General features: G+C 36.8%; 2 protein-coding genes across 3 annotated transcripts; one reads left to right on the top strand and one right to left on the bottom strand.

Moving 5' to 3' along the window:
* The first annotated feature begins 798 nt into the window (after positions 1–798).
* LOC132140526 (ankyrin repeat and LEM domain-containing protein 2-like) lies at positions 799–15,641 on the top strand. The gene is given in 16 exon segments (XM_059549296.1): positions 799–898; positions 4,856–5,182; positions 5,184–5,266; positions 6,589–6,609; positions 6,612–6,798; positions 7,392–7,449; positions 8,784–8,972; positions 9,270–9,392; positions 9,480–9,552; positions 9,648–9,811; positions 9,894–10,004; positions 10,127–10,247; positions 10,250–10,279; positions 12,400–13,231; positions 14,636–14,767; positions 15,357–15,641. Coding segments are annotated over 15 exon segments (2,622 nt in total). The 5' UTR covers positions 799–898; positions 4,856–4,877; the 3' UTR covers positions 15,550–15,641.
* Positions 15,642–16,521: 880 nt separating this feature from the next.
* LOC132141600 (serine/threonine-protein phosphatase PGAM5, mitochondrial) lies at positions 16,522–22,460 on the bottom strand. Of its 2 annotated transcripts, none has more exons than XM_059551272.1 (6): positions 22,013–22,460; positions 20,620–20,792; positions 20,406–20,531; positions 19,112–19,200; positions 18,212–18,342; positions 16,522–17,696 (listed from the first exon to the last, which is right to left on the bottom strand). In XM_059551272.1, the coding sequence occupies exons 1-6, from the start codon at positions 22,207–22,209 to the stop codon at positions 17,546–17,548; spliced, it is 867 nt and encodes a 288-aa protein (XP_059407255.1). In that variant the 5' UTR covers positions 22,210–22,460; the 3' UTR covers positions 16,522–17,545. The 2 variants fall into 2 exon arrangements, with proteins under 2 accessions (XP_059407255.1, XP_059407253.1); XM_059551270.1 differs by having other exon boundaries at positions 18,212–18,345; positions 22,013–22,459.
* Positions 22,461–26,203: the final 3,743 nt, after the last annotated feature.

Raw genomic sequence — 26,203 nt, forward strand, 5'->3', positions numbered from 1 at the left:
ACTTGCATGTAATTGTGCATAATTTGTTATTATAATAGTATGCACATGTAACGGATATATTTTTATGAATTTTAATTAATGACCGTTTTACACAATTTAGATTAAAATTGACAAATATAATCGCTAATGGGATGACAACTGAAGCCCATTTCATAAAACAAGTTCACCAAACAAGCCAGGGTTATTTCTGTTATTTTGAACCAAATGAACGGACAATACCTCAGACTAAGTCTATCATTTTTATCAAACTATCATTTTTGCATTATTGACACTGTTTTCCTAATGAATGTTGTTCAGTTGCTTTGACGCAATGTATTTTGTTTAAAGCGCTATATAAATAAAGGTGACATTGACATTGACATTGACTAAGTGAAATAAATCTGGCTTATTTGGTAAACTTGTTTCATGAAACAAGGAAGACACTTGCCAAAATGAAACATAATTAACGTGAAACAGTGTAGCACACTACAGTTTATTGTTTTATCCATTTTTGATTAGTAATATTAGTAATATGCATTGCTAAGAACTTCATTTTGGACAACTTTAAAGGCGATTTTAACGTTTATCGTCATGCACGGTGTGTACGTACTGCTTCACAAACATTCAATTGTTTAATCATTTTTTTCTTTAATAAATACACGAGTCAGCCACTACACGGCGCTGTTGAAGCCCGTTCAAAGACAAGCAAAGAGAGACTTCCGGGAGGCACACTTTGCTCAGACGTTAACTTGAATTTTTTTTTCATTATTTGTACATGATTATAGCTGTTTTCGTACAGAAAGAGACATTATCGAAGGCGTGATAGTTCCTGTCTTGCCACAATACGTGTCAATAGGCTTGGCTGAAACTGAACATGTAACGTAAGGAGCTCTTCACCTGCATCCTTCATAAATCAGAGGTAACTTGCGTTTTTAATCACCCACTTCTGCAGCTTATCTCCCTTTTTATTTTCATTGGCAAAATCAACCTGTCATTGTTAAATATGACGCGATGAGATCTTATATAGCATTAGTATTTGCTGTATTGTTGTCAAAAAGTATTGACAATATTTTGCGGAAATAAAACTATTTGAAAATTTGACCTGCTCAACTCAATCCAAGCATCTTCAAGAATCGGCTAAAAACACATCTCTATTGTTTACAAAATATTCTATTATTTTGTTGATTTTGATTGTTTTCATTGTCCTCTTTGGATACAAGTCTGCTAAATGAATAAATGTAAATGCTTCTCTAATTTTGTATAGAATACTTGATAATGTACCATTTCCCACCCCAAAATCTGTTGAATTTATGAACGAATCATTCAGAGCTCTTTCGTGAACCTGTTCAGTCGATTCACTGAAAAGATCCGATGCCTGGCGGAGTGAGCAGGCGTAGACCGTTCCACGCGCACGCGCAAACCGACCTTTAAACAGCGCGACCCTTCCAGAGCGTCCGCGCGCTTCACACTCATGCACATCTGCGCGTTCCCGTCGCGCTCGGCGCCACTGTTCAGCTGAAGGCATGGTTGCCAGGGTAGCGGTTTTCCCGCACAATTGGGCTATTTTAGAAAAGGAGTTGCGGGAAAAAATAGAGAGTTGCGGGTTGCGGTTTTTTGGGCTACTTTCATAATGTTCCGCGGCCGCAAAAAAATAAATAAAAATAAAGTAAAATAATTGTTGACAAAGATAAAAGGGAACCTTTTATTAGTGGGTGTTGATTCCCGGGAATGAATACTTGGCAACAAACGCTGCTTCTCGGGAGATGCGAGTAGGCGCGCGTGCCACATGTGCTTTGACATCACAAATCAAGCATCATCACGTCAGTCACATCATGAGAGCGTTGTAGTCAGAAGCGTCGGTTCGGTTGTCTGTGGATGAACAAGCAGCATTCTAAAATGTCAGGTTAATGGGGAAAGTATGGAAAGAAGTATCGCATCAATGGGAGACAGAAAGGATTAAATGAGTGGATTCGAAGTGTTCCAAATGATGATAGAAAAGCGTTGTGCACATATTGCAAATGTGAAGTAAGAGCTCACCACAGTGATCTGGTAGCTCATGCTGTGACTGAAAAACATAAAAAAATGCGGCTCCTTTCTTAAATGCGCAGAACATTATTTGACACAGGCAGTTCCTTTCTAAGAAATAATGCACCTGTGAAAGAGGCAGAGTTGAAGCTGGCTGCCCATGTTGCTTGTCACTCAAGCACTTCAACTGTTGACCACTTAGGAAGTGTTGTGGAAGAAATTTCGAAGGCATTAGTTTACATGCACAGCACTAATTAATTCAGTGATAGGACCAGTAGTACATGAAGACCTTTTGGAGGATGTAGGAAGTGGACCATACTCTCTAATTGTTGATGAGAGCACTGATGTCATGACCAAAAAACAACTGTGTATAGTCATCAGATATTACAGCAAAAAGCCCTCACGAATCATTAGCACTTTTGCAGGAATGATCAATATAGCTGGTGATTCACTTACCATAGCAAATGCTTTATTCAAATTTCTGGATGAAAACAAATTGTCCATACTGAATTGCATCGGTCTTGCAACTGATGGCTGTAACACAATGTGTGGGCAACATAATTCAGTGCTACAGAAATTCCGTGACCGCAATCCTCATATTGTCTACATAAAGTGTGTGTGCCATTCTCTTCAGCTCTGTGCATCAAAAGCCGTCAGACATGGTTTCTCAGACCTACAGTTGGTTTTCAAATGCCACCCAGCGTCTCCAAAAATATTCGGAACTGTACAAAACCATAAATGTAGGTGAAAGCCCACTGAAGATTCTGCAACAGTCTGACACTAGGTGGCTCGCTATTAGTGAGTGCATCAACCAGATCCTTGCACAGTATGTGGAGCTTAAGTTGCATTTTCAGTTGACAAAAGACAGTGAGAGGAGCTATGCTCCGGAACTGCTGTACCAAATGTATAGTGACAATATTAACCTGATATACCTGAAATTCCTCCAAACAATTCAACTTCACAAACCTGATCCTGCAAAACTTCTTACGTAACTTCTAACATTTTACCGGTCCCTGCTTGAGCGCATAGGTTTGCCGAAGACATTCCAGAGCTGGCAAGACATCATGGAGTTTAACCTTTCTGATGAGAATCTTTTGCCACTTGATGCCGTAGACTTTGGGGTGCAGTTCTGTCTTGCTTTGTTTGAAGCCAATGGAATAAGTGACCTAGCTGAACAGGACATGAAACGCACGTACAGGGACTACGTGCTAGAGTTATCTAAGGAAATTAGGAAGAGACTTCCAGATAACATTAAACAGTTAGAGGCTCTCAAATTCCTGTCACCGAGTCATACTCTGTCGTCAAGTAACCCAAGGATTGATGATCTTCCCTTTTTCCACCTCTTCAAGGGAGATGTAGGAAAAGCAGAGCAACAGTGGAGAGTAATTCACACTCTGGAATGGAACAATGCAAAAGATGGTAAAACAGAGGACTTCTGGGTAGAAGTTTCTGCATACACAGATACTGCAGGTGATAGAAACTTTGAAGATCTTGGGAATTTTGCATTGAGTCCTCTTGCTCTACCATTCAGCAATGCAGCAGTTGAGTGTTCATTTTCCCAAATGTCACTGATAAAGAACAAGCTACGAAACAGGCTAGAGCAGAAATCTTTGCTAAATATAATGAGGATTCGAGCTTACATGCAAAGAAGAAACATATGCTGCCATGAATTTAAACCATCACCACGGATGCTTTCTCTCTTTACTGCTGAAATCTATTCAGCACCACCTTGAGAAGGGTGGGGAAGAGAGCACCAATGTCTAAAATAAAATTATTTGTAATAATATTGATAAAAGCCAGTGTATGTTAATTTAGTTTAACAGTGTGTTAATTTTAATATTGATGCTTGTGTGTAAACAGAACAGCTGCAGATCTGGAGAGAAAAGCATCAGAGAGAAGTGCTGAGAAGAGAAAAAGTAAGTACAAGTTAGTACTTCTGACTAGGGTCAGAAAATATCAGAGAGGATATGTTCTTATTTGACCTTTATTGTATGAGATTGTGTATAAAAAAAAACACAGTGTGTGATATTAAGAATTTGGGTAAGACAAAAGGCGAATACTTTAAACTTAAACTTATATAAATTTATTTTAAGGCCCTTTGTGGGAATCCAGCCGTTGTCTAATCTGATTGGACACTGAAAAATTGGGCTAGTTTTCATTCCATTTGGGCGGGTTTTGAGTTGTCATTGGGCTGGAAATATTTCTGGGACCTGGCAACCCTGGCTGATGGTATTAGTGGTGCAAAAATGAAGGGTGACATGTTCATCCCCCGTGTTTTGATCTGTCATCTCCATTAATCAGGATCGTGAAATATACAGCCAAAACCTACAACGCATTGTAGTTTGGGCTTGACGCCTCGGTTTCAGTAAACTTTTCAGATGTTGCAGATGCATGCTTGCCTCACATGGGATGCGATTTCAAAAAACTATGTATGCATTTCGCATACATCTTCAAAAGCTAATTTTTGTTGGCTTAAATTTATTTATTTGTTTATTTTATTAATTTGGTTAAATTATGCAATTTTTTCAATGTCATATCTCATCATTTAAATTTTTTTTTTTTTTTTTGTAATTTTTAATGTTTAATATTTATTTTATAATTGGTGCTTTTCATTCCTAGTGATGTGCACTAAATTACGTCTGTACATTTTGCATGTGCAATAAAAAAAAATGTCTTGACAATTAAAAAGGAAGTATATTGTTCCTGAAAAGCACCAGTGGTGCTTTTATACTATGTTTGTTACCCGTCCCAGCTGATGCTGTTATCAGCATGAGACCTGTGGGGGTTTTCCAGGTTAAACTCCCTTTTCTGCTTTCATATCAATTTCTGTTCGTATTGTTTTACTGATCAGGTAATCGTAGAGCAGCAGAAGCATGGACGCGGTCCGTAGCAGGTTGAAAGGTCTCACTGCTGACGAGTTGAGGGAGGAGATCATTAAAGCCAACTTGAAATGTGGCCCCATCACTGCCACGACAAGAGCCATATTTGAACGTAAGCTTGCCAGGACTCTGGTGAAGAACGCTGGACTTAACGAGCCCGACAGCAGCGGTGGAAACAGTGCCACATCAGCAACCCAAGATTCAGTCACAGGCGAGGATGGGGATTTTGGGTACGGCATAGGCCTTAACCCGCCTGAAGAGGAGGCTCTGAGTGGAACAGTGTGCCCTTGTAATGTGGAGGACTCCCTCGAAAACTGCACAGGTGTCGCCCACCTTTTTCTACGGAGTGTGTCCATTGTGGGAGGATGTGCTGGCTATGAATGGTAAGAGTTTTTACCTTAACTTTAGGCACCTGGCACAAGACTGAGAATTCTTGTGTTAAACAGTTTAAGGTTGGTAAGATTTTTAAATGTTTTTGAAAGAAGCCTCTTACGTTCACCAAGTCTGCATTAATTTAATAAAAAATACAGTGGTATTAGAAAATATTACGGTAGTACCATTTAAAATAGCTCTGTTTATCTCATTCTAATATGCTGATTTGGTGCTCAAGAAATATTTCTTATCATCAGCTTTGAAAACCGTTGTGCTGCTTAATATTTCTGGGAAAACTTTAATGCATTTTTTTTAATACAAAGAACAGCATTTATTCAAGATAGATTGTTTTGTAACAGCATTAAAGTCTTTACTGTCACTTTTGAGTCATTAAATGTAGCCACGTTTAATTATTGTTTATGTATATATATTAGGACTGTCATCGTTAACACATAAACGCATGCAATTTAATTTTACAATCCTTAACAGGTTAAAAGAATTTAACGCAGTTAACGCAAAATTATTGAAGCACAATCTATTCTAACCCTTTTACCCAGTTTTGTTGCTTGCGATCAGATCATTTTAAGATGCTAAACTCCAGGAAAGTTTTCAGTCCAGTGATCCAGTGGTTTATTTTTTATTTTTTATTTTTCGCATCTCCATGTGGTCCTGTTCGGTGCTCGAATTCTCTAAAATGTAAAAAGGGTCTTTGCTGTTGCACTTGTACACATACTAGTCACTTCTGATTTTTTTTTTTCATATGTGCTCCTTACTATATTATTTGGTTCTTTATGTGTCCTTTTGAAGTTTCCAAGTGTCCTTTTTTGGAAAGACATCTAAATTTATCTCGAATACAGATTTTTGAGAATCACCCTTAAATCTTTTGGTTTACTTCGCTGGATATAGCAGATGATGACAAAATAAACATGTAAAACAAGATACATGGTCTATGCTTAATTTCATGAAGTGTGTGATTAATCACAGAAAAAAGGGTGTGTTAAATTAATTAAAAACTGTTATTGATTGACAGCCCTGATATCTATGTGTGTGTGTGTGTGTGTGTATGTATGTATGTGTATATATATATATATATATATATATATATATATATATATATATACACACACATAGACACACACACATACAAACATTTGAATGGAAGAATTTGTAATATGAAAATTATAAAATTTTTATTGCTTCGATAACAGTTTTTTAGCACTCTTATTACAGACTTTGGTAGTACAATAGCCTTTTATATGCCTGTACTGTGCAGAATAGATGACTCAAACCTGTTATGTTCGTGTGAGATGGTTATTTTCCTCTTCCTCTTTAGAGAGAGCCCATGTGTACACGGATAAGAGGCTTTGCAGGTTGTTAAAATGATGAAGGGGGCTCGGTTTAAAGCTTTCTCCAATCGTGAGGATGCTGAGAAGTTTGCCAAAGGCATATGTGACCACTATCCTTCGCCTAGTAAAAGCGCCCCCTGTGTTTCTCCTGTCAAACCTGGCCTGGTGTTTTGCAAAGGTGAGGAATTATCCCAGATGTAAAGCCCATTTGAAAATAACTGATTTATTTATATGTTTAAAATTTAGTGTATACATTTTAAGTTATATGATTCAATTCATATCGTCTCTTGGGGTCACAATTCGATTAAAAATCGATTCACGATTTTCATCAAACACTCCAGTTTTTAAATACAAAACCACCAGTCTATAGTAAGGGTATTTGTAAGGGTATTCCTGAGTCCTTACTCAAGAAATCAGAGTTTACTATTAACTGTTAACTTGGTAATAAATCAATAATTTTTGACACTTTCTATAATAACTACAGAAGATCAAAAGTTCTTATATTTTTCCAAAAACTTTTTTGTGTTTTTCCTCCTTCATTGCTGTTGCTGTCTTGTTGCAACAACATCATGTTGTTATTATTATTATTAAATAGAAAATCGTTTTTTTTAAATTTATGAATTGAATGGAAATGCTAAAAGACTGAATTGCGTTTTTCTTTTTTTCTCACATCTGTAATATAAATGTTATATATGAATGTTTCTGATAATAAAAATGTATGTTAAGCTAAGATAATCATGTGTTAAAAACTGTAAATGTTTTTTTTTTTCTGTTAAATTCCCTAAACTAGACCACCCATCTATGAACGTTACCTCATTGGCTCAGGGGACAACCCTACTGTAGTTCAGGTGAGAGCTTTTGTACCATAATCGGTTTGGATGAAGTTGTTTTGGCTGTTTTTCCACTTGATATGGTGAGCTGTTGGCTTCTTTGCAAAGTTCAAAGTCAATTTCCAAACTAGCCTGGTATCTTAATATTATGTTATTTATTTACAAACCCAAGTTTTTCCACATGCACCATTTTCTAGGGCCCTATGATTTCCGCGATACAGAAAACGTGGACGGAATCACGGAATCCAGTCATAAAAACGGAATTTACCGTTTAACGCAGAATGTCACGGAATTTGTCAAATTATGAATGAATTAATCAAAAGTAGGTCATTGCACTTACATCAAATCTCCATATGGACTAATATCTGTAAATATTAAGCTAAAAAGGTCTATTTAAATATGAATTCTGCATGTTATGCATGCAGGGCTTGACATTAACTTTTTTGCTCACTAGCCAATGTGGCTAGTGGTTTTCCAAAGATACTAGCCACACAGCATTTTACTAGCCACATTTTTGTTGTTGTGAATATACTATCATATCATATAGCAGCCATTCTCCCGGTAAGAAAAGCGCGCTCTGGCTTCTAGTATGAATGAAACACACACTGCATGAGAGTTTAGCGCTCGGTGATGTTCATCTCGCTGTATTCAGGGTCCGAATGAAATATCAGGTCATGCGCAGACTATCCTGTCTCTTTGAGTTTGAATCTATGTATATATTTATTCACACCAGCTCTTGAAAACAAAGTGATGTCATGCCGCACGCGTCGCTGTTTCTGTGTGGAGTCAAAAGGGTCTAACTCTGTGCCACCGCATAACTAAAGATGTGTTAAAAAATAATGAGAATATATATATATCCGAGTCCTGATCGGGAGGTAACGTCCGATTCCGATCTAGTCTGAAACCACGCGATCGGGACCGATTTCCGATCACGTGATCGGATCTGGACATCCCTACATTTCATAGGCCCCTAAACATGTACTTTTTGTTAAACTTTTAATAAATTGATGTGAAAATGTATACAGTTTATGATTTTATTTAATTAGACATGCTTTTTGATTAATACAATTTAATTTAACCATTAAAAAGGAGTTGAGAAAAATTAAAACAGAAAAAAATGGAATCCAGAAAAATTAAAATGGAAAAAACGGAATTTGAAAAAAAAAAAAATCTGAATTTGTTAAAAAATAAAACGGATTTCATAGGGCCCTAATTTTCCCTTGCGTATAAATTCAGCTGTTTACTTTTTGCGGCGTGTTCTTTTCTTTATTATTTTTTAACATGTTATCTAAACTTCTCAATCTCTCAATGCTGTTCTTCTGAATGTTTCTCTATTGTAAATCTGACTGCAGGAGGGCTGCAGGTATAATGTGATGCATGTGGCTGCTAAAGAGAACCAGCCAGGCATTGTTCAGATCCTGCTGGACACTCTTGAGAACCCAGATTTCATGCGGCTTATGTATCCAGACGATCAGGAGAGCATGCTGCAGGAACGCATCCGATATATCGTAGACTTGTACCTAAACACGCCAGATAAAACTGTAAAAAATATTTTCAAAAATATTGTGTGCTGTGAAATATCATTTCTGGAAAAAAAAGGGTTCAACTCCAGTTGCCATCTTGGATTAAAAACTTAATGCATTGTAGGATGATACATTCATTACTGCCTCAGAATTTGACAAAGACAATATCGTATAAGCCAGCATTATTTTGATGACACTGTTTGGAGCATCTGATATGTCTGGTACTTTCATATTATTGCTGGAATAATGTCAATGCAGGCGGCTCACTGGGGTTTGTAACAGTCCCTCATGAATGCTTCATCTGGTGATTCACAGGGATTTGAGACGCCGCTCCACTTTGCATGCAAGTTTGGCTGTCCAGCAGTTGTGAAAATACTCTGTTCTCATCCAGATATCGACAAGAACTGCAAGAACAAGTACAACCAGAAGCCCTCTGAGGTACAGTAGCTGTGGTGCATTAACTCAAGATTTCATAATTTACCAAAGCTTATTTATCAGTCGTCCAATGTATTCTTTTTAATTTAGGTTGTTTGTGAAAATATGAAAGAAAAGGGTAAAATTCAGGAGGTCAAACAGAAGATAAATGAATATTTGGAAGGCAAGTCAACGGTTGTATAGTTTTGCATTTATATATTATACTTTAAAAATTTAGATGCATTCCTTATTCTAACACAGATTTCTGATTGGCTACAGATCGATTATACATCCCCTTATTGAGAGCTACTGATAACTCCTCCCAAGCTGTGATTGGTGCACCTTGGTCCCCTGAGCCAATGGAAAATCTGCGATTACCCAGAAGCCCGAAGAATCCAGTTATGGCAGTCAGGGCCTTCGCTGGACCTTTAAGTCCATCTAAAGTGAGTTTTGTGCTAATATGGTTAGTCATGATTTATGACTTAATCAAATTTGTATATAAATTGAAAACTTTTTTTAATATAGGCAGATGAGTTCAGACGAACGTGGAAGACTCCTCCAAGAGAACGGGCAGACCATTTCCACAACATCCTAAAGTCGGACCCAGACCGTGGAGCAGAAAGAGTTGGCAGGTCAGTGCTAAGATATCATTTAAGGAAGCTGGTCATTACTTGTATTATCATAGACACTTATTTAATGTTATTAGCGTTTAAGAGTGCTATTAAGCATTGCTTAGATAATGGTGCCCTGTCTGTGAGCTCGTTCACCCCTGGGCAGAGTACTGGGATTTCCTAGACAGTTTTGTAGACCTGCTGTCAAGCGAAGGCCTGAAAGTGCTTGAAGAATACCTCAGTAAAAAGGACTTTAGGGAGCGAGCTCACTCAGCAACAGGTTTAAAACCCCATCTCCGGGTAAGACCACTGACTTTTAACATACCTGCAAACTTGTCACCTTTTAGTCAAAAGTGTCAGTGCATTTGTTAATGTATATCTTACAGTCAGACTGTATGACTGTCTTCAGAAAAGATCTTAAATCCATATGATGCCTAATAAAGTAATGTTTATAAGCGCAACTCTGTTTTGTTCACCTAATGTCAGAGAGTGAATTTGAGCTTTCTTTAATTCCGTCGGACATTTTTGTTCAGACAATTGACAATTGTATAACATATACATGATCTTTTATTATTCTGAATTTGAGCTGTCATTTTCTTAAAATGTTTTATTTCTGTCAAAACTTAAAAATTATATTAGTGTATTGTTTTTACAGTGTTTTAAAAGCTATCATATACATGGGTGCTTTCGAAAGAAAGTTGCTACCTAAAAAAGGTTTTTAGGTTTAGGTTTTATTCTAATATCAACATTTTTCTGAAATGCTTTCAAATGTTGGTTTATAAAATTCTTCTGTTTTTTTGTATAAAAACATCCCATTCAAAATGCGTTTAATCAATCAGAAACTACAAAGATTTATCATTTTATATTTTACTCATCAAAGAATTCTGAATAAAAATGTATCATGGTAAGCAGCACAATAAGATAAGAAAAAATGTGTCTTGAGCAGCAAATCAGAATTTTTGAATGATTTCTGAAGGATCATGTGACTCTGAAGACTGGAGTAATGATGCTGAAAATTCATGTTCGTCATTACAGGAATAGATTACATTATAAAATATAAAAAAAATCATATATCAATTAGGAATGCTCATTTTAACTACGTGCATAACATTTATAGCGTTTCAGAGAAAAAAAAAACTAGTGCAAACGGTAATGCGCGATTTGCATTTGCGTTTGGATTATGTCACATTTTATGCATCCACAAATTGAAAACGCAATTGCAAATACCATTTGCAATTGCAAATACAATTTGCAATTCCTTTTGAATAAAGTCTGGAATATAATTCCATAGTATTATCCAAAGCGACTTTCAAATGAAGACAATCAAAGCAATTAAAATCAACAAAAGAGCAATGATATTCAAGTGCTTTAACAAGTCTCAGTTAGCTTAACACAGTACACGTAGGAAGTTTTTTTTATTATATAATAAAAAAGAAAACCGATAGAATAGAAAAAGAATAGAGTAAGCTAGAATTAGAGGCATCTTTTGCTTTTTTTAATTTTATAATAAATAAAAAGAAAACATTGCTAGAATACAAAAAGATTAGAATAGCTAGTGTTTTTTTTTTTTTTAAGAAAACAAGCAGTAAATGAATATAGTGCAAGTCTAAAAGGTACAAGGTTTTTTTTTTTTTTATGTCTGTTAGACGAGCTGAAATTCGAGCAGTTATCGTCAGATCATCAGGATGGAATGAGAGGTAGAGTTGAGTGTCATCAGCATAGCAGTGATATGAAAAGTCAAATGACAGAACCTAGTGATGTCATGTAGACAGAGAAGAGAAGTGGTCCAAGAACTGAGCCATGAGGCACCCCAGTAGAGAGATATTGTGACTTGGACACCTCCGCTCTCCAAGGTACCTTGAAGGACCTATCTGAGAGGTCAGACTCAAACCACTGGAGTGTGATTCCTGAGATGCCCTTTGCCAGTAAGTTTGATAGGAGGATAAGGTGGTTAACTGTGTCAAAAGCAGCAGACAGATACAGAAAGTTAAGTATTGAAGATTTGGAATCTGCTCTTGCCAGTCTTGGAGTTCAACAACTGAGAGCAAGGCAGTTTCTGTTGAATATCCATTTCTGAAACCAGATTGATTGCTATCGAGGAGGTTGTTCTGTGTGAGAAAGGCAGAGACTTGGTTGAACACAGCGCATGTGTGAGTGCATGTGGCGCAAATGCAATCACTTTGAATGCAATCAAATGAATTTTTTTCCCTCCATTTGGAAGCAACTACTTCTTTTAATCATAAAGATAATCTGAATTTTAAAAGGGTTGCATTTATTTGTGTAAATTCACAATTGATTTTGTAAAATAGGTTTAAAGAAAAATAGGGTGCTGCTTTCTGCCATCTTGGTTAATTTATTTCTAAATTTTATTTCATATAGGTCTATTTATTTATTTTGTTTTGTTTTGTTTGTGTTTTCAGGCAAACTGAAGAAGTTCTGTAACTCCGTCCCTGTGGGGGCATTTTTGGACGAGGGTGACGATATCAGCCTGGAGGAGATCAAGAACCGGCAGAACGCTGCCCTCACCAGTATTTCTTCTGTGTGCTCCAAAGATGGCCTGCAGGGGGTGGTAGGAGTGGTAGGAGGGCTTGAGTTTCATATCCTACCAGTGTCCCACAGTGCTGCCCTCATCGAGGTGGCGACGGAGCAGGATCTACTGCTCTCTAGCAGTAAAAATGGCCTGTGCTGTGAGCAGAGCCCCAGGGAAAGGACTCCAAACGGGGACAAAACGTCCCCTCGCATCTGCGGTTCATCAGATTCCTGCATTTTGTCGCCAATCTTAAACCTAATGGTTGAGTTTGAGAGAATGTCTCTGCTGGATGAGCCAGATAGGACAAACAGGGAGAGAAGGAGAAGTGGAGGGAAACCTCACAGAGACACCCAGGCCACAGAGCTCTCCTCTGGACTCTCTTTGTCCTCAGAAGACGACTCTGTTTTTGATAAAGACAGTACCTCTGCATTACGAGCAGCAGAGAATGATGGATTGGAGAGAAGAAACAAAGTAGATGCGAGGTCCAGTGCAAGTTCAGATGAATACTTTCTGGCCAATGAGAGGTTAGAACCTATAAACCAACAGACTATAGAGACTCCAGGGGGCGAGCGCACGATCTCCGCTAGATCAAAGTCTTGGGACCATGGGGGAAGAGACCTCAGCTCCTCTGTGTCTCCCAGCTCCTACAGATCACTTGACAGTCCTCAGGACTTCATTCTGCGTACTCCTCCTAGAGTAACGAATAGACTCTTCATCGAAGGGTGAGAAGGACGTGTGATCACTGTGATGCTTCGATATAAAGGCATTACTTATTTCCAGTAGTATAGCAGAGAATTATGATATCTAGGCTAGTGATGGAATTTCCTAAATATTAGACTTTTATAGTACACTTTGGTAAACAGTGTCATGTAATTTTTTTTTAAGCATAGCCCTTAGGTTAGATGCCACATAAAATTTTATGCAGATGAAATCAAGGCCAGGATGGATAGACTTGCAGTTTAGAGTGGCACGCTCAGTGCAGAGGTCCAAGATCACATGTTATTTCATAACTCACAACTTTTGAAATGAAGAAGTTTTTGTCCATCTAACCTCGATGTTGTTAAACATAATTACAGACCTTCAAAAACACTGTGAATTTATCCCTCACACACTGTCAAAAAAATAAATATGGTGCCACTGGATCATGTTGACACTGAGGACCGGAATAAAGGCCCGTTCACACCAAGAATGATAACTATAAAGATAACTATAAAGATAACGATATTAGCGTCCACACCAGCGAACGATATTGTCTGTGTATTCTAAGCGGACGCGCGTCTGCTGCTTTAAATTCTCGAGCTCATTACAGCAGGATTGATTCTGATTGGTTGGCAATGTTTTATCGTTCATCAGGAAAAAAAAAATCGTTCGGAAAGTGATTCCAGCGATACCGTTTCTCTGTGCCTTTATCGTTATAGTTGTGGTGTGGACTCTGCTATTCTTTAATATTGAGAACGATTTTTAGAACTATATCTTTATCGTTATCTTTATAGTTATCGTGCTTGGTGTGAACGGGCCTTAATTCTTTAAATCTTTAAATAGTAATTAGTGCTGTCAAATGATTAATTGCGATTTATTGCATCCAAAATAAAAGTTTTGTTTACATAATGTATATGTGTGTACTTTGAATATTTATTATGTATGCATAAATATACACACATACAATATATTTTGAAAATATGTACATGTATATATTTGTTCATATACTGTATATTACATATAAATGTATTTAATATATAAACAACATATTTTTCTGAAATATATACACGCATGTGTGTGTATTTATTTATATATATATATATATATATATATATATATATATATATATATATATATATATATATATATACACAGTACACATATATGCATATTTTATGTACACAAAATTTTTATTTTGGATGCAGTTAATCATTTGACAGCACTAGTAATAATACAAAAAATCATCTTTGACACTAACCATTTGCTGTAAAAGAAAGCACATCTTTTATTTAAGGCCCTGTTCTGAACAATTTGTGGATGGTCTCAGAAGAAATATATTTTTTTAAATAATAGTAATAATAAAACATCTTTAGTCCAAAAGTCAGGTTTTTGGCTTTTAAACCTTCTTTCTTTACTTCTTATTTTAGGGATTCACCCACCAAGTTGGACCGAGAGGTTCTGTCAGCTTTAGGAGACGCAGACATTGACCCTCTGAAGTATCCCGGCATTCACAAGTGGAAGAGCACAATTCAGGCATACTCTCACTTAGAAATGCAAAGGCAGGCGTGTGGGTCATGTGAGAGTTATGTTACACTGCTGTCTAGTACATTACACAACCGTTCAAAACAGAAGTTTTTTTTATTATTATTAAAAATCATTTATAATGTTACCAAAAAACTATTTTAAGGGGGATATCAAATGCCCATTTTCTGATTTGCAAATATTCATAAAAAAAAAAAAAAATTATATTCACTTCTTCTGGGATTTTTAGCATTATAGGGTGGATGTGTACACACACTGCCATCACACATTTATGTTAAAAAAACATGTTTAAGTGAATTTAGCATCTGATGACCCCTTTAAATAAATGCTGTTCTTTTAAAGTTCTGGTAAAGATAAAATGTTTTATCACTGTCTCTGTGGTAAATATATAAAAAAAACAGAAAACATCATAATGTTACACAATATCACTTTGTTTCCTGTCTTTTTTCATTAAATAGATGCAGTCCTGGAGAGTATAGGAAACTTCTTTGAAAACAACATTTAAAAAAAACTTAAATGACAACAAGCCTTTTTTAAAGATCGCTCTTGAAAATATCTCGTGACAAATATTTATGTGCGCTAAGAGGTCTGTGTTTATGTTTTCAGCTGGCAGACTCCTGGGGTGAACAAGAGCCATTTGAGGGCTCACCCAGTCACCCCTGGCTCTCCAGCGGGTCGCTTCAGTCCAGCCCGTCACATGAGCTCACCGGACGTCTGCAGCCCTGCACACTCCAACTACAGTCCTGTGAGCTACATCCAGCGCATCCGACACAAACATTTCGGGGACACCCCCGTTTAACAGATGCTCTCAATCCAATCCAGACCAATTTCTACCAATTAGCAACTGAAATAATAATAATGGAATATGGGATGAAACGTCACAGAGGAGAACGGAGTGGGGGGGAGGGGGGGTTGTTCCCGAATCATAATAGAAATCTAAATATTCAGTACTGCTGTGTATGACACCCAGTGGTTGATCTGTGATGGTCATATAGACTTTTTCTAACCTTTTTTGTTTTCTATTTTCTTTATTATCTCTCTGTGTGTGTGTGTGTGTGTGTGTGTGTGTGTGTGTGTGTGTGCGCTTGGGAGATGTACGTGTGGAATCACAAAACTGTGTCTTGAACGGAAATGAACAATTTCCCAATTAACAGTCATTTAAATTAGGGGGGAAAAAAGCTCAGAGCTAAATTAAAATAACATGTTAGTAAATTATTGAATTAATTTAGCTACTTAACTGTCAGTAGCACAAGTTACTGATTTGAATGGTTTTTAAGGTTAAAAAAGAAAAACGTCAACTGACTGCCAGGAGTTATTTTTATTCCTTGATTGGAGAAATGCCTTCTTCTGAAAAGACCAACTTCTGAATCTCAAAGGCAGGTGTTGATTCTTGCTTTGGTGATAAGCCTTGTGTTGGAGGGGCAAGAGGTCTAGAACATGTGAGTATCCCCTTTTTAAGTTTAATAAATGTGAGTTATCTTTTCTATGTGGTTCTTTCAGATCATGTGATCTATTTATTTGGTGCCCATCAGTCTCAGTGTAGTGCTGGCCTGTTGATCTTTGCTTCATAAAGCTTTAGTGCCTTTGATTATGATCTGTTTGGAACATAAGGAACACTGATGCACTGACCACATACAAGCTGAATAGACCTTTTTTCTGTTTCCTAGGATAAAATACAGTACAGTAGCATTGGCATATGCAGTGTCTGAATACCTCTTAAAAACGATTGTAAGAGACGGAAAAAAGGTTTACTGTTGAGTTATTGCTAGTGTTGTATCAATGCCAGCCTTACTTTTTGTTAAATGATGCTTTGTAGTGCCAACACTGGCCAATTGAAAATGAGTTGCAGTTTATTGTTGAGAATTGAATTATTTTTGTTGTCCTGGCCTTTACGTTGCTTGCATTTCTAGTCCTATTTTATTACAGTACTGTATGTTAAAGAAGAGTATTTGATGTTCTATTGACGAAGGATAAATAAAGTGTGCAGTCTTATAACGTCACTGACTTTCTCTGGCTCTACAAGAAAAAAATCTTGAAATGTACATGTACAAAGGTACAAAACACATTTGTTATATTTGTAAACAAGGTATTTTTCTCATGTGCATGACAGTTCAAATGTTTCTTATGCTCACAAAGACTTTTTTTCCTCATGTAAAATATCTGGACATTTTTTTAATCCATTACCTGACTCAAACATTGAATGACACTTGTAAACAACTCAATTAATGAATTTTTTTACTTCCGTAAACAATAACATCCTCAACCTTTCAATGGCAAGATACTCACATTTCACCGTGCTTCTAAAACAATGATAAACGATTCCAAGTAAACAGTGCAAATACACACCAATGCCAAAACAAGGCATCCAGAGTTTGCATAATGCTACTGGAAAATAAACGCCTCGTCATATACATAAAAAAAGTACACTTGCTGGTTAATTTCACCTTAGTTCAGACAAAGCATGGCACAGGAGTGTCTAATTGAAGAAACATCTATAATTCTCAACTTGCTTGTTTTAAAAAATACAAAACCAATACACTCAAGACACTTGTGGGGTCACTGATCAACACAGAAACACATGGTAGAGTAGCAAATGAAATTCACAGCAATCTTCTCCTAAAGTTGATGAATATGAAATCGCATTCCATATTCTGGAATATTGTGACTCTAAAATAGCCTTAAAAAAACATTCAGGAGAACATTTAAGGAAATCCTTTGCAACTCTACCATCTGTCCATCTCAACGATCCTTCAGTTCTAGGCTGTTTTGAGGCATGCTGGTCTAGCTGGAGAACGTCATGTCCGGGTCAGTTTATCTGGAGGCATGAAGCCCGAGTCTCCCAGCGCTCTGAGACCCACTCGGCCGCTGGGACGAATCGTCAGCCAGGTGATGCTGCCGTTGTTCAGGCCCATCCTCAGCCAGCCCTCTGGAGGAAACTGCAGAGCCCTGGAACAAACATTTCCATTACAGTCATGCTAATGACAATTTCTCTGAAAGAGCGGAACAGTTACCTCATGTTCCTCATTTTTGGATGAACTAACCCTTTAACTCTTGCATATTACAGGTATAAGCAACAGCAATAGTAATCTTTGACTTTGCAAAAACCACTGAAAAAAGTTTGCAAACAGTTTTTCATGAATTCCATTTATTTAATATGGAAGCTCATTTCTACCACATAAGAAAATGATGCGAGTAAACCATAAAAAGTAAAAAAATGTAATTTTTATCACAAGTCATATTTATGAACTACCAAAGCATAATAACTTTTTCTAATGCGGCTGAAATGGGCATCTATGAAACTTTTGCAACCACATAAACGTAACTATACAAAGTGATCAGAGCATACTTACGATTACATTCGCTCTCCGTGGACAGGCTGCTGTGGTTTTTATAAAAGTTTTTATGAAAGCTTCAAAGAGCACAAAAAGAAAGACTGCGATGAGTAGCAAGTGAACACAAACCTGCACACAAAATAGCGGATGACATTAGCATGACAGACGATGATCTCGTAGCTGTCCTCCTTCTGCTTGGCGTCCGCTCGGTGGATGTAGCGGCGGAATGCTGCCTCGATCCGCGCGCCGTCCTCATGGTACTGCTGAAACCAGCACAAGAGTTTCACAACCATCCACGTGAGGAGAGGAAAGACTCCGCAGTGCAAAACCAAACTCAACATACTCCAAAAAACATTTCAGACATCAAGCTTTAAAGGAGCTATGTGGAGGTTTGTACTTAAAAAAAATCTTTAAGATAGAGTTTTCATTTGTACATGTATGAGCCAACCATGATGTAAAAAAAAGAATGACACTTCGACTGTCCACCACGGTTGCCTCTATCAGCCTGTAGGCTCAATTGTGCGTGGAGGAGTCGGGCCCGAATTGGCGCGAAAATTCACAAAATGTGACGTCATGCGCGTTCTCGTCTACTTGGGCTTACAACCGTTCGGCACGCCAGCCATTATAGTAAGCAGCGGCAATAGTGTTTTCAAATGGACTCTGCGGATGGAAAGAAGCGACCAGCCTCCAGCACAATTCAGACACTCACGGACACTCCTCGTAAGAAGAAGAAGGAAAAAAAAAAAAAAAAAAGAGCGTGGGCACTGAGAACGAGCATGAAACTGGCTGCAGTTCCTCTAACGGCCACTGGTGTCAGTAACAGTTAGAAATTTCAGAACCTACGCAATGCTCCTTTAAGATGAGCAGCAGGGAAACAAGAACAGTTGTACACCAGCAGTAACCTTAGCAGCTCGTTCTGTTATGACTCATATGAGTCATCAACAGAAACAAAACACATAAAGACAATAAAAACACATGGGGACTAACAGACAGTGACTTCAGACTGGTTAAGTAAGACTTTGCACTGACCACTGCTTCAGGTTTCCAGTGTGTGACGGGTGGGACAGGCTCTATGGGAGCACCCTCTCGCAGTAAATCACAGCTCACAAGCTCCACATCTAGAACACAACATGAAGAGAAAAACAGTTCAGCATCTCTACTATGGCAACACTTCACATATTCATCCTTTTTTTTCTAAAGCCTTTTTTAAAATCAGGGCATGTATTTTGTTTTGGAAAATAGAGGGAACCCCCCCCCCCCCCACCTTATTTATAAAGTACTTTGATTTTAAACTCAATTTATTAGAACTAAAAAAGACAGGTAAACAGTCAGTAATAAAATAAGAATAAATTAAATTACCGTATTTTTCGGACTATAAGTCGCACCTGAGTCGCATCAGTCCAAAAATACGTCATGACGAGGGAAAAAACATATATAAGTCGCACTGGACTATAAGTCGCATTTATTTAGAACCAAGAACCAAGAGAAAACATTACCGTCTACAGCCGCGAGAGGGCGCTCTCTCAGCCCTCTCGCGGCTGTAGACGGTAATGTTTTTTTCAATACAATGCCAGCTTCTATAGCTATATTCTTGACAATAGCAAGTTTTAAGCTAGTTATTCCAGTTATTTAAATGTATGACGTGCCCTGCAAGCATCTCTCTTTTTCTTTATTAGGTAAGTTAACTTATTATTTAATTATTTTATTAATGCAAACTCTTTAACAACAAATGTTGCTTCTTTCAAAAGATGCCACAGTGAAATTAAATTAAATTAATGCATTTAGCAGATGCTTTTATCCAAAGCGACTTAAAGTACATTCAGGCTAAACATTTTTTACCTAACATGTGTTCCCTGGGAATCGAACCCACAACCTAGCGCTGCAAATGCAATGCTCTACCACTTGAACCACAGGAACACATGTTATTATTGTTGTTATTATTATTATTATCTGCATTTGCATTAATCAGTCCCTGTAACATTCAACGTTATTGAACCACTTTTACTACAGTACGAGTTAAGGGGGAAAAGTAAAGTGCTTGTGTGATTCTTTAGTTAAATTACATGTATAAATTATTTTTAGACCTTGCTTAAAGGTTCATAGTTCACGTTTCCTATTCTAACATACAATGTCATTACACTTTTAGAGATAAGACGACTGCTATCTAGATATAAACTCAAAACAACCCCCATTAATCTTGTATGATTTTTTTATATCGATATTTGGTTTTTGAGAATCGATACAGTATCGACAAACAAAATAACGCGATACGCACATGCATCGATGTTTTCTTCCACCAAAACTCTTCAGAATGAGTCTGTACCTGGCAGGTATTTGCTGATGATGCTAGCCGTCTCTGTAGCTCTGGTCATGGAGGAGTGGATGAGAACGTCGTACTTCAGTCCGAGCGCCGCTAATCTCTGTCCTGTGTACTCGGCCTGTTCACGTCCTGCAGCCAAGACAGAAACCAGCATGTCATCTACTAATGGATTAGTTTGAGCACTTCCATCATTTGATAAGTGCTGAGGGATCAGTACCTAAAGGTGTCAGTATCCTCTCTTTATCTCCATCCCCCTTGAGGTTGTACTGCGAGTGTCTGATGAGGAAGATGTGGCGTGTGGCTTTGGGTTTGCTGTTCTCCGCATCCGGACTTCCACCGTCACCGGTGCTCTCCTTTCTCTTCCCGTTCACCAGAGATGAGGGATCACGTCTGAAAGAGTCAAAAAGTGTTCAGACTAGCTATTCACAAAGTAGGCCCATTGAACTCAGTCCAGTAAATAATGACTGAAGCATACGCTGCATTAAGAAAATAAGTACAATAAACAATAAAGAAAGATTTAAAATAGCTGCTAGAGTTAAAAAAAAATCACATTCATGTGTCTTATTAATGTTTGAAAACTATTAACCTGTTAAATGTCACTGGGCCCACTTGCCATTACATGTTTTAAACAGTAATATCTTAGTCTGAACCTAAAGTCATCTTGACAAACTACAGTATATATTATTGGTAAGCTTAAAGACTGTAGTTTTGTTATTTGGTGACTGATTTTTTTAATATTTTACAGAGCAGCTGTAATTTATTAATATGCAAGAAGAGTATCATCAGAGTCAGAGAGTGCATTCTGACCTTTAATTTTGAAATAGTGATCCAATCATGAAAAATCTGTAAAAATCTTTATTCATTTTCATGGAGAGTGTTCAAAAGATAGCATCCATTGTATTTTTTAAGAAAAAAAAGTCTAAAAGCGGTTTGAATATATAGAAAAATTTATACATTATCCTTTTTTATGCATTGTGAACTGTAACTCAAGTCCAGGGTTCTCGTAGCATGTCTTTTGTGTTTTTTTTGAGGTTGAATTGAAATCAAATACTGCCATACTGACCCTTAATACTTCTGATGGTGATGTCTACTTCACAAATATTGAGAGAAGTATGGAAAAACATGTTTTAGGTCACTCAAACCACTTATGGAAATGAAGGCGCCCTTAAATGTTTAAAACCTTTAACTTATATGTTAAAGTTTTTCTGTTTTACCTTTTTTTTCATAGTTTCGTTATTTTTGATTAAATTTATTTTACTGAATCTGATTCACTATATTAGTAACAATCAACCAAGTGTAAGACTAAACCTTCCCGAGGCTAGTTAAAGTGTCACTGACACTATTTCAATCACTGCCAAATGTGGTAAGGCTTAGTCAGTGGTTAAAGACCTGGGATCAAACCTAAAACTGGGTGATCCATTAATATAAACACTGAACAAGGCATTACACCTCAGGCTACACTTATCGCCATAGATGATTTTTGGACATGGTGCAATGGCAGCACACGTTACGGTTTTCTGTCCACGTAGTACCTTATTATTCTTAGAGATACGTTAAAATATTATTTAAATACACTAGTAATCAATCAGAAACAAGGCTCTAATGCTTACTTGTCCCAGTTATAGTCCCATCCGCTCGCAGTGGGCCATGCCGGAGGCTGCGCAGCGTGCACGGCAGCCAGGGTCTCTCTCAACCGGCATCGGTCTGCGAAGTAGCCGTGTTTATCTGCCGCGACCGCCGCGCACACCAGCACCGCAGATCCGCCGGCGAAGCCGCACGCAAGACTGATCGCTCTCCGAAACGACATGACTTCAACAAGAGGAGTCAAATGAGAGTTAACAGCTGCTACGACGCACTGCCTGCCACTGAGTAACTCTGCTGAGGAAGTGCCGCCGTTTCCTCCTTTCACACAACGTCAAGCAAAATGACAAACTGTCACTGGTACCTCGCCATGACCATTAAAAAAATAAAAATAAAAATAAAAACTTTTTCTTCCTGAGTCATGTGTAAGAGAATGTATTTGAACTCAAGAAACATCCAAAAGCAGTCACGGCGAATGTGTGAAAACATCGACAAAAAAATGATTTTTTTAAAAAAAATAAAAGTCCCCATCATACAAATTAACAGTTTACATGCTGTCAGAGTATTTCTTCTAAAAATATTTAGTAAACATTTTAAACAGTTTCAAATATGCTTATATGCTTGTGCGTGTGTCATTATTATTTTTAAAATTATACACATTGACACATTATAGGGAATAATATTCTGAATATTTATTTAACAGTTAGTTTGATTCCTTTATCTCAAATAGTATCAGAGTTTCATTCAAGTGGATACAGTATATAAAACATATGAAAAATATGGTTTCATTGTTATTTTTAAAAACAATAAAGGCATATTCTGAAAAACAAGTCTTGTGCATTATGGGGAATAATATTCTGAATATTTTACAGTTGGTTTAATTCCTTTATCTCAAATAATGTCAGAGTTTAATGGATTTATATTATTGCATACATTAAAAGTTGTAAAATTATTATAAAACACATAAAATTGTAAATCCAAAAATGGAGCTTTGTGCAATAACAGGGGTGTTTTTCTGAACATTTTATTATTGGTTTTCTATTATAATTACACATATACTTAAATTATTTAATTAATTTAAATGGTTAATTTTTTACTTTTTCCCCCTTAGAAATTAAGCCTTGTGCAGCGTAAAGGGCATATATTTATGACTGAGTTAGTTTGGGCTCAAAACATAACAGCAGCAAAGAGTTTAATTGGCAAAAAAACAAAACGATTGTCCCATGAATGTCAAACGTCAAACTAACTTTACCGCCGTTAATCTTCATTGTGCTTTATTTATTAGTTTCAAAACATTGAATAAAATATAATTCAAATTCAAAACAAAATCTTCCTTTTATTTAATTATATCTACCCTTTGACATATTTACGTCATATTTATTTTATGATTTCTGTTTCTGTATTAGGACATATAATTCCATTTTGCTCCAGACCTGTAGATGTAAAATGTCAGCAAATGTTATCCCATGAGCAGCAGATTTATGTTAGATTATGGTGGCGAAAAGTTTTGCTGTTGTTAATTACAAGTTGTATTTTATTTCGACTGGACGTATCATATATCCACATATCTGTCTCTTGAGCTGTGGTAAAGTTGAAGACATTGACTGGTAAAACACCACAGAATATAAACTTTAGGATATACAACAAATACAGTATGCCCTAATGCACAATACACACAAAAACACAAACTCTACACTCAATCCAACAGTCAATACATGTTCTACTAAGGTAACAAAGAAATTAGTCATTAACAAAACTCATCAAAAAAACAATTGCTATCCTTTTGATATATGTAACATCATACTCTGCTGTGTTTATATCTTTGATTTCTTAGGGATACAGCAGAAATACATTATTGTGACATGTATTATGTGGCAAGAGTGCATGGCGTAAATAAACTGATGTCAGTGACTGATACAGTGAGAAATGCCTTCAGCTGGAGAAGAGCTCACACATTACAGACGGATGTCCTTTAAAATCACTGGTAAGGTGCATTTTTATTTTATGCATTTTTATTTTTTATTATATAGTTTTACTATAGATGTCTGTAGAGTGTATTCGTACTAACCCTAAACTCTTGAACATAACTGTTAAGTTAAATACCAATGAATGTGTTTGTCTGATATCTATTCAGGAGTACAATCCAAAGCTCACTGTTTGTATTACTGTAAATCAGGTTTTGATTTTGACTTTATCTGCTCAAGAATTGCTGATGTCACACTACCCTCTAGTGGAGAGGCTGGGCTTTGACAAAAACCTCATGGACATTACAGAAATGGTAGAGAGAGGAATGAAGGAGACCAGTATTTCAGATCTGTCCTTCACTGGACACATATACAAACATGAATTTGAGTTGGAATGAAGAGCCACTTCAGACTAACAGCCTGCTATATGTTAGTTTGGCGTGCTTATAAGTTGTTTCTCTATTTTAATTCTGTCCAGGATGCACAAAGATGGGAGGCAGCCACACACATTCAGACTAAAGATTCACATTCACCAATCACAGGCTCAATCGAGAGAGCCAACAGTGTCCTATACCCCAAAACACTTCTGTTCTTTCTTTTATTTTGTAAAGCACACATTCATCTCACAATTCACATAAATTACAATAAACAGCCATGTCACACATTGAAACACACATTGATATCGCCAACCAAAGAATTATAAACACAGCCACCTGTAATCAACACCAGATCTCAGGTTTTAGAGCACCCACAAATTACAAACATGACCACGAGAGAGTCTTTTGTGTGAGCAAAGTTCAAAGTACAGACAACTCGTAGAAAGGCATGATTTCCCACTCGCCTCAATCAGATGTTCCTGCCAATGTGACATGCAAAAGGGAGTTACTGACAACAGAAGCAGGTCCTAAAAATCCCATCCAAACACACACCATAAAACCTCCAACACCAAAGACAAGAAGAGTGCAGCTGAAGCAAGCCAGTGTAACAACTTACTGAAATACTTCAGACCCAGCTGAGAGCGGAAATACTTAACGCCTGTTTATAAAACCAGAAAAACAAAAACAAAATAGTTCAAATATGCATATAAACCACATCTTTAGTTCACAGAAAAAATTTAATTCTGTCATTTACTCAACTTAATGTCAAACCTGTATGCATTACTTTCTTGCATTGATCACAGTTTGGAACAGTTTAGGCTGAGTAAATCACCACATTGTAATTGTAAGATATCTATTATTTTGTTAATAAACCATATTCATCTTTAAATAACCATGGTTGTATTGAATAGCTTATCATAATTTTGCCTAAATAAACCATTTCTAATAATAGTATTTGTAATATTAAAATGAACTACCTTACAAAAGTTTTCTAATGTCTAATGCTACGCTATACCAAAGCCACAGTTATTAGATCAAAAATACAATAAAAACAGTAATCTTGTGGAATATTAATTATACTAAACTCATGGATGTTTGGGAACCTTAAAGACTTAAAAAAAATTTGTGAAATAAAAGTGAAATTAATTATATTCTTAAATTTTAGACAGACGGGGTTGTTAAATAGAATTTAAAACAAAAGGTTCCACGGTGGAGTTGGTGCCAGCAGCCGTTAAAAACTAAGAAGAAGAAGAAGAAGAATATTTGGAGCTATATGGAAGAGAGGAAGAAATGCTGAATTTATTAAAAGGAAATTACAAAACGGAATTAATCAAGTTGAACAGTGGGGGACAAAATGGGGATTTAAGTTCTCAGTAGAAAAAACCAAGGTAATGCTTTTTACTAATAAAAAGAAGGATAAGGAATGCAAGGTGGAAATGTATGGAACCACTTTAGAGAAAGTAGAGTGTTTCAGATTCTTGGGAGTATATTTTGATACACAGGGTGTAAATGTAAAAAAGTGCTTAATGTAATGAGGTGTCTTGCAGGATTGGATTGGGGAGCAAGTTTTTCAGCTCTGAAATATATTTATATTGCACTAATAAGGTCTAAATTAGATTATGGTTGTACTGTGTATGGGTCAGCAGCAAAATCAGAAATTAACTGAATGTTTAGGGGCAATCAGAACTTCCCCAGTGTGTTCACTTCAGGTTGAAGCAGGTGAAATGCCTCTATGGCTACGAAGGAAACAACTGATAGCCAACTATTGGATTCATTCAAGAGGGCATGGGGACAATCATCCAACAAAAAAGGTACTGCAGAATTGTTAGGAGAAGGAGAGGAGGAAAAAGGAAAGTTTTGGTTGGGCAGGAGATTTAAT

Source organism: Carassius carassius, chromosome 5 (assembly GCF_963082965.1).
Source record: "Carassius carassius chromosome 5, fCarCar2.1, whole genome shotgun sequence".
In the NCBI taxonomy this organism is placed as follows: Eukaryota; Metazoa; Chordata; class Actinopteri; order Cypriniformes; family Cyprinidae; genus Carassius; species Carassius carassius.

What these genes read in the sequence shown, in the direction of transcription:
- LOC132141600 (XM_059551270.1), bottom strand. Translation starts at nt 22,209, where the DNA reads ATGTCGTTTCGGAGAGCGATCAGTCTTGCGTGCGGCTTCGCCGGCGGA. An exon ending in GAGGATACTGACACCTTTAG is followed by an intron (nt 20,532 to 20,619) that starts GTACTGATCCCT and finishes TCTTGGCTGCAG; the next exon opens with GACGTGAACAGGCCGAGTAC. An exon ending in CATCAGCAAATACCTGCCAG is followed by an intron (nt 19,201 to 20,405) that starts GTACAGACTCAT and finishes GTTGTGTTCTAG; the next exon opens with ATGTGGAGCTTGTGAGCTGT.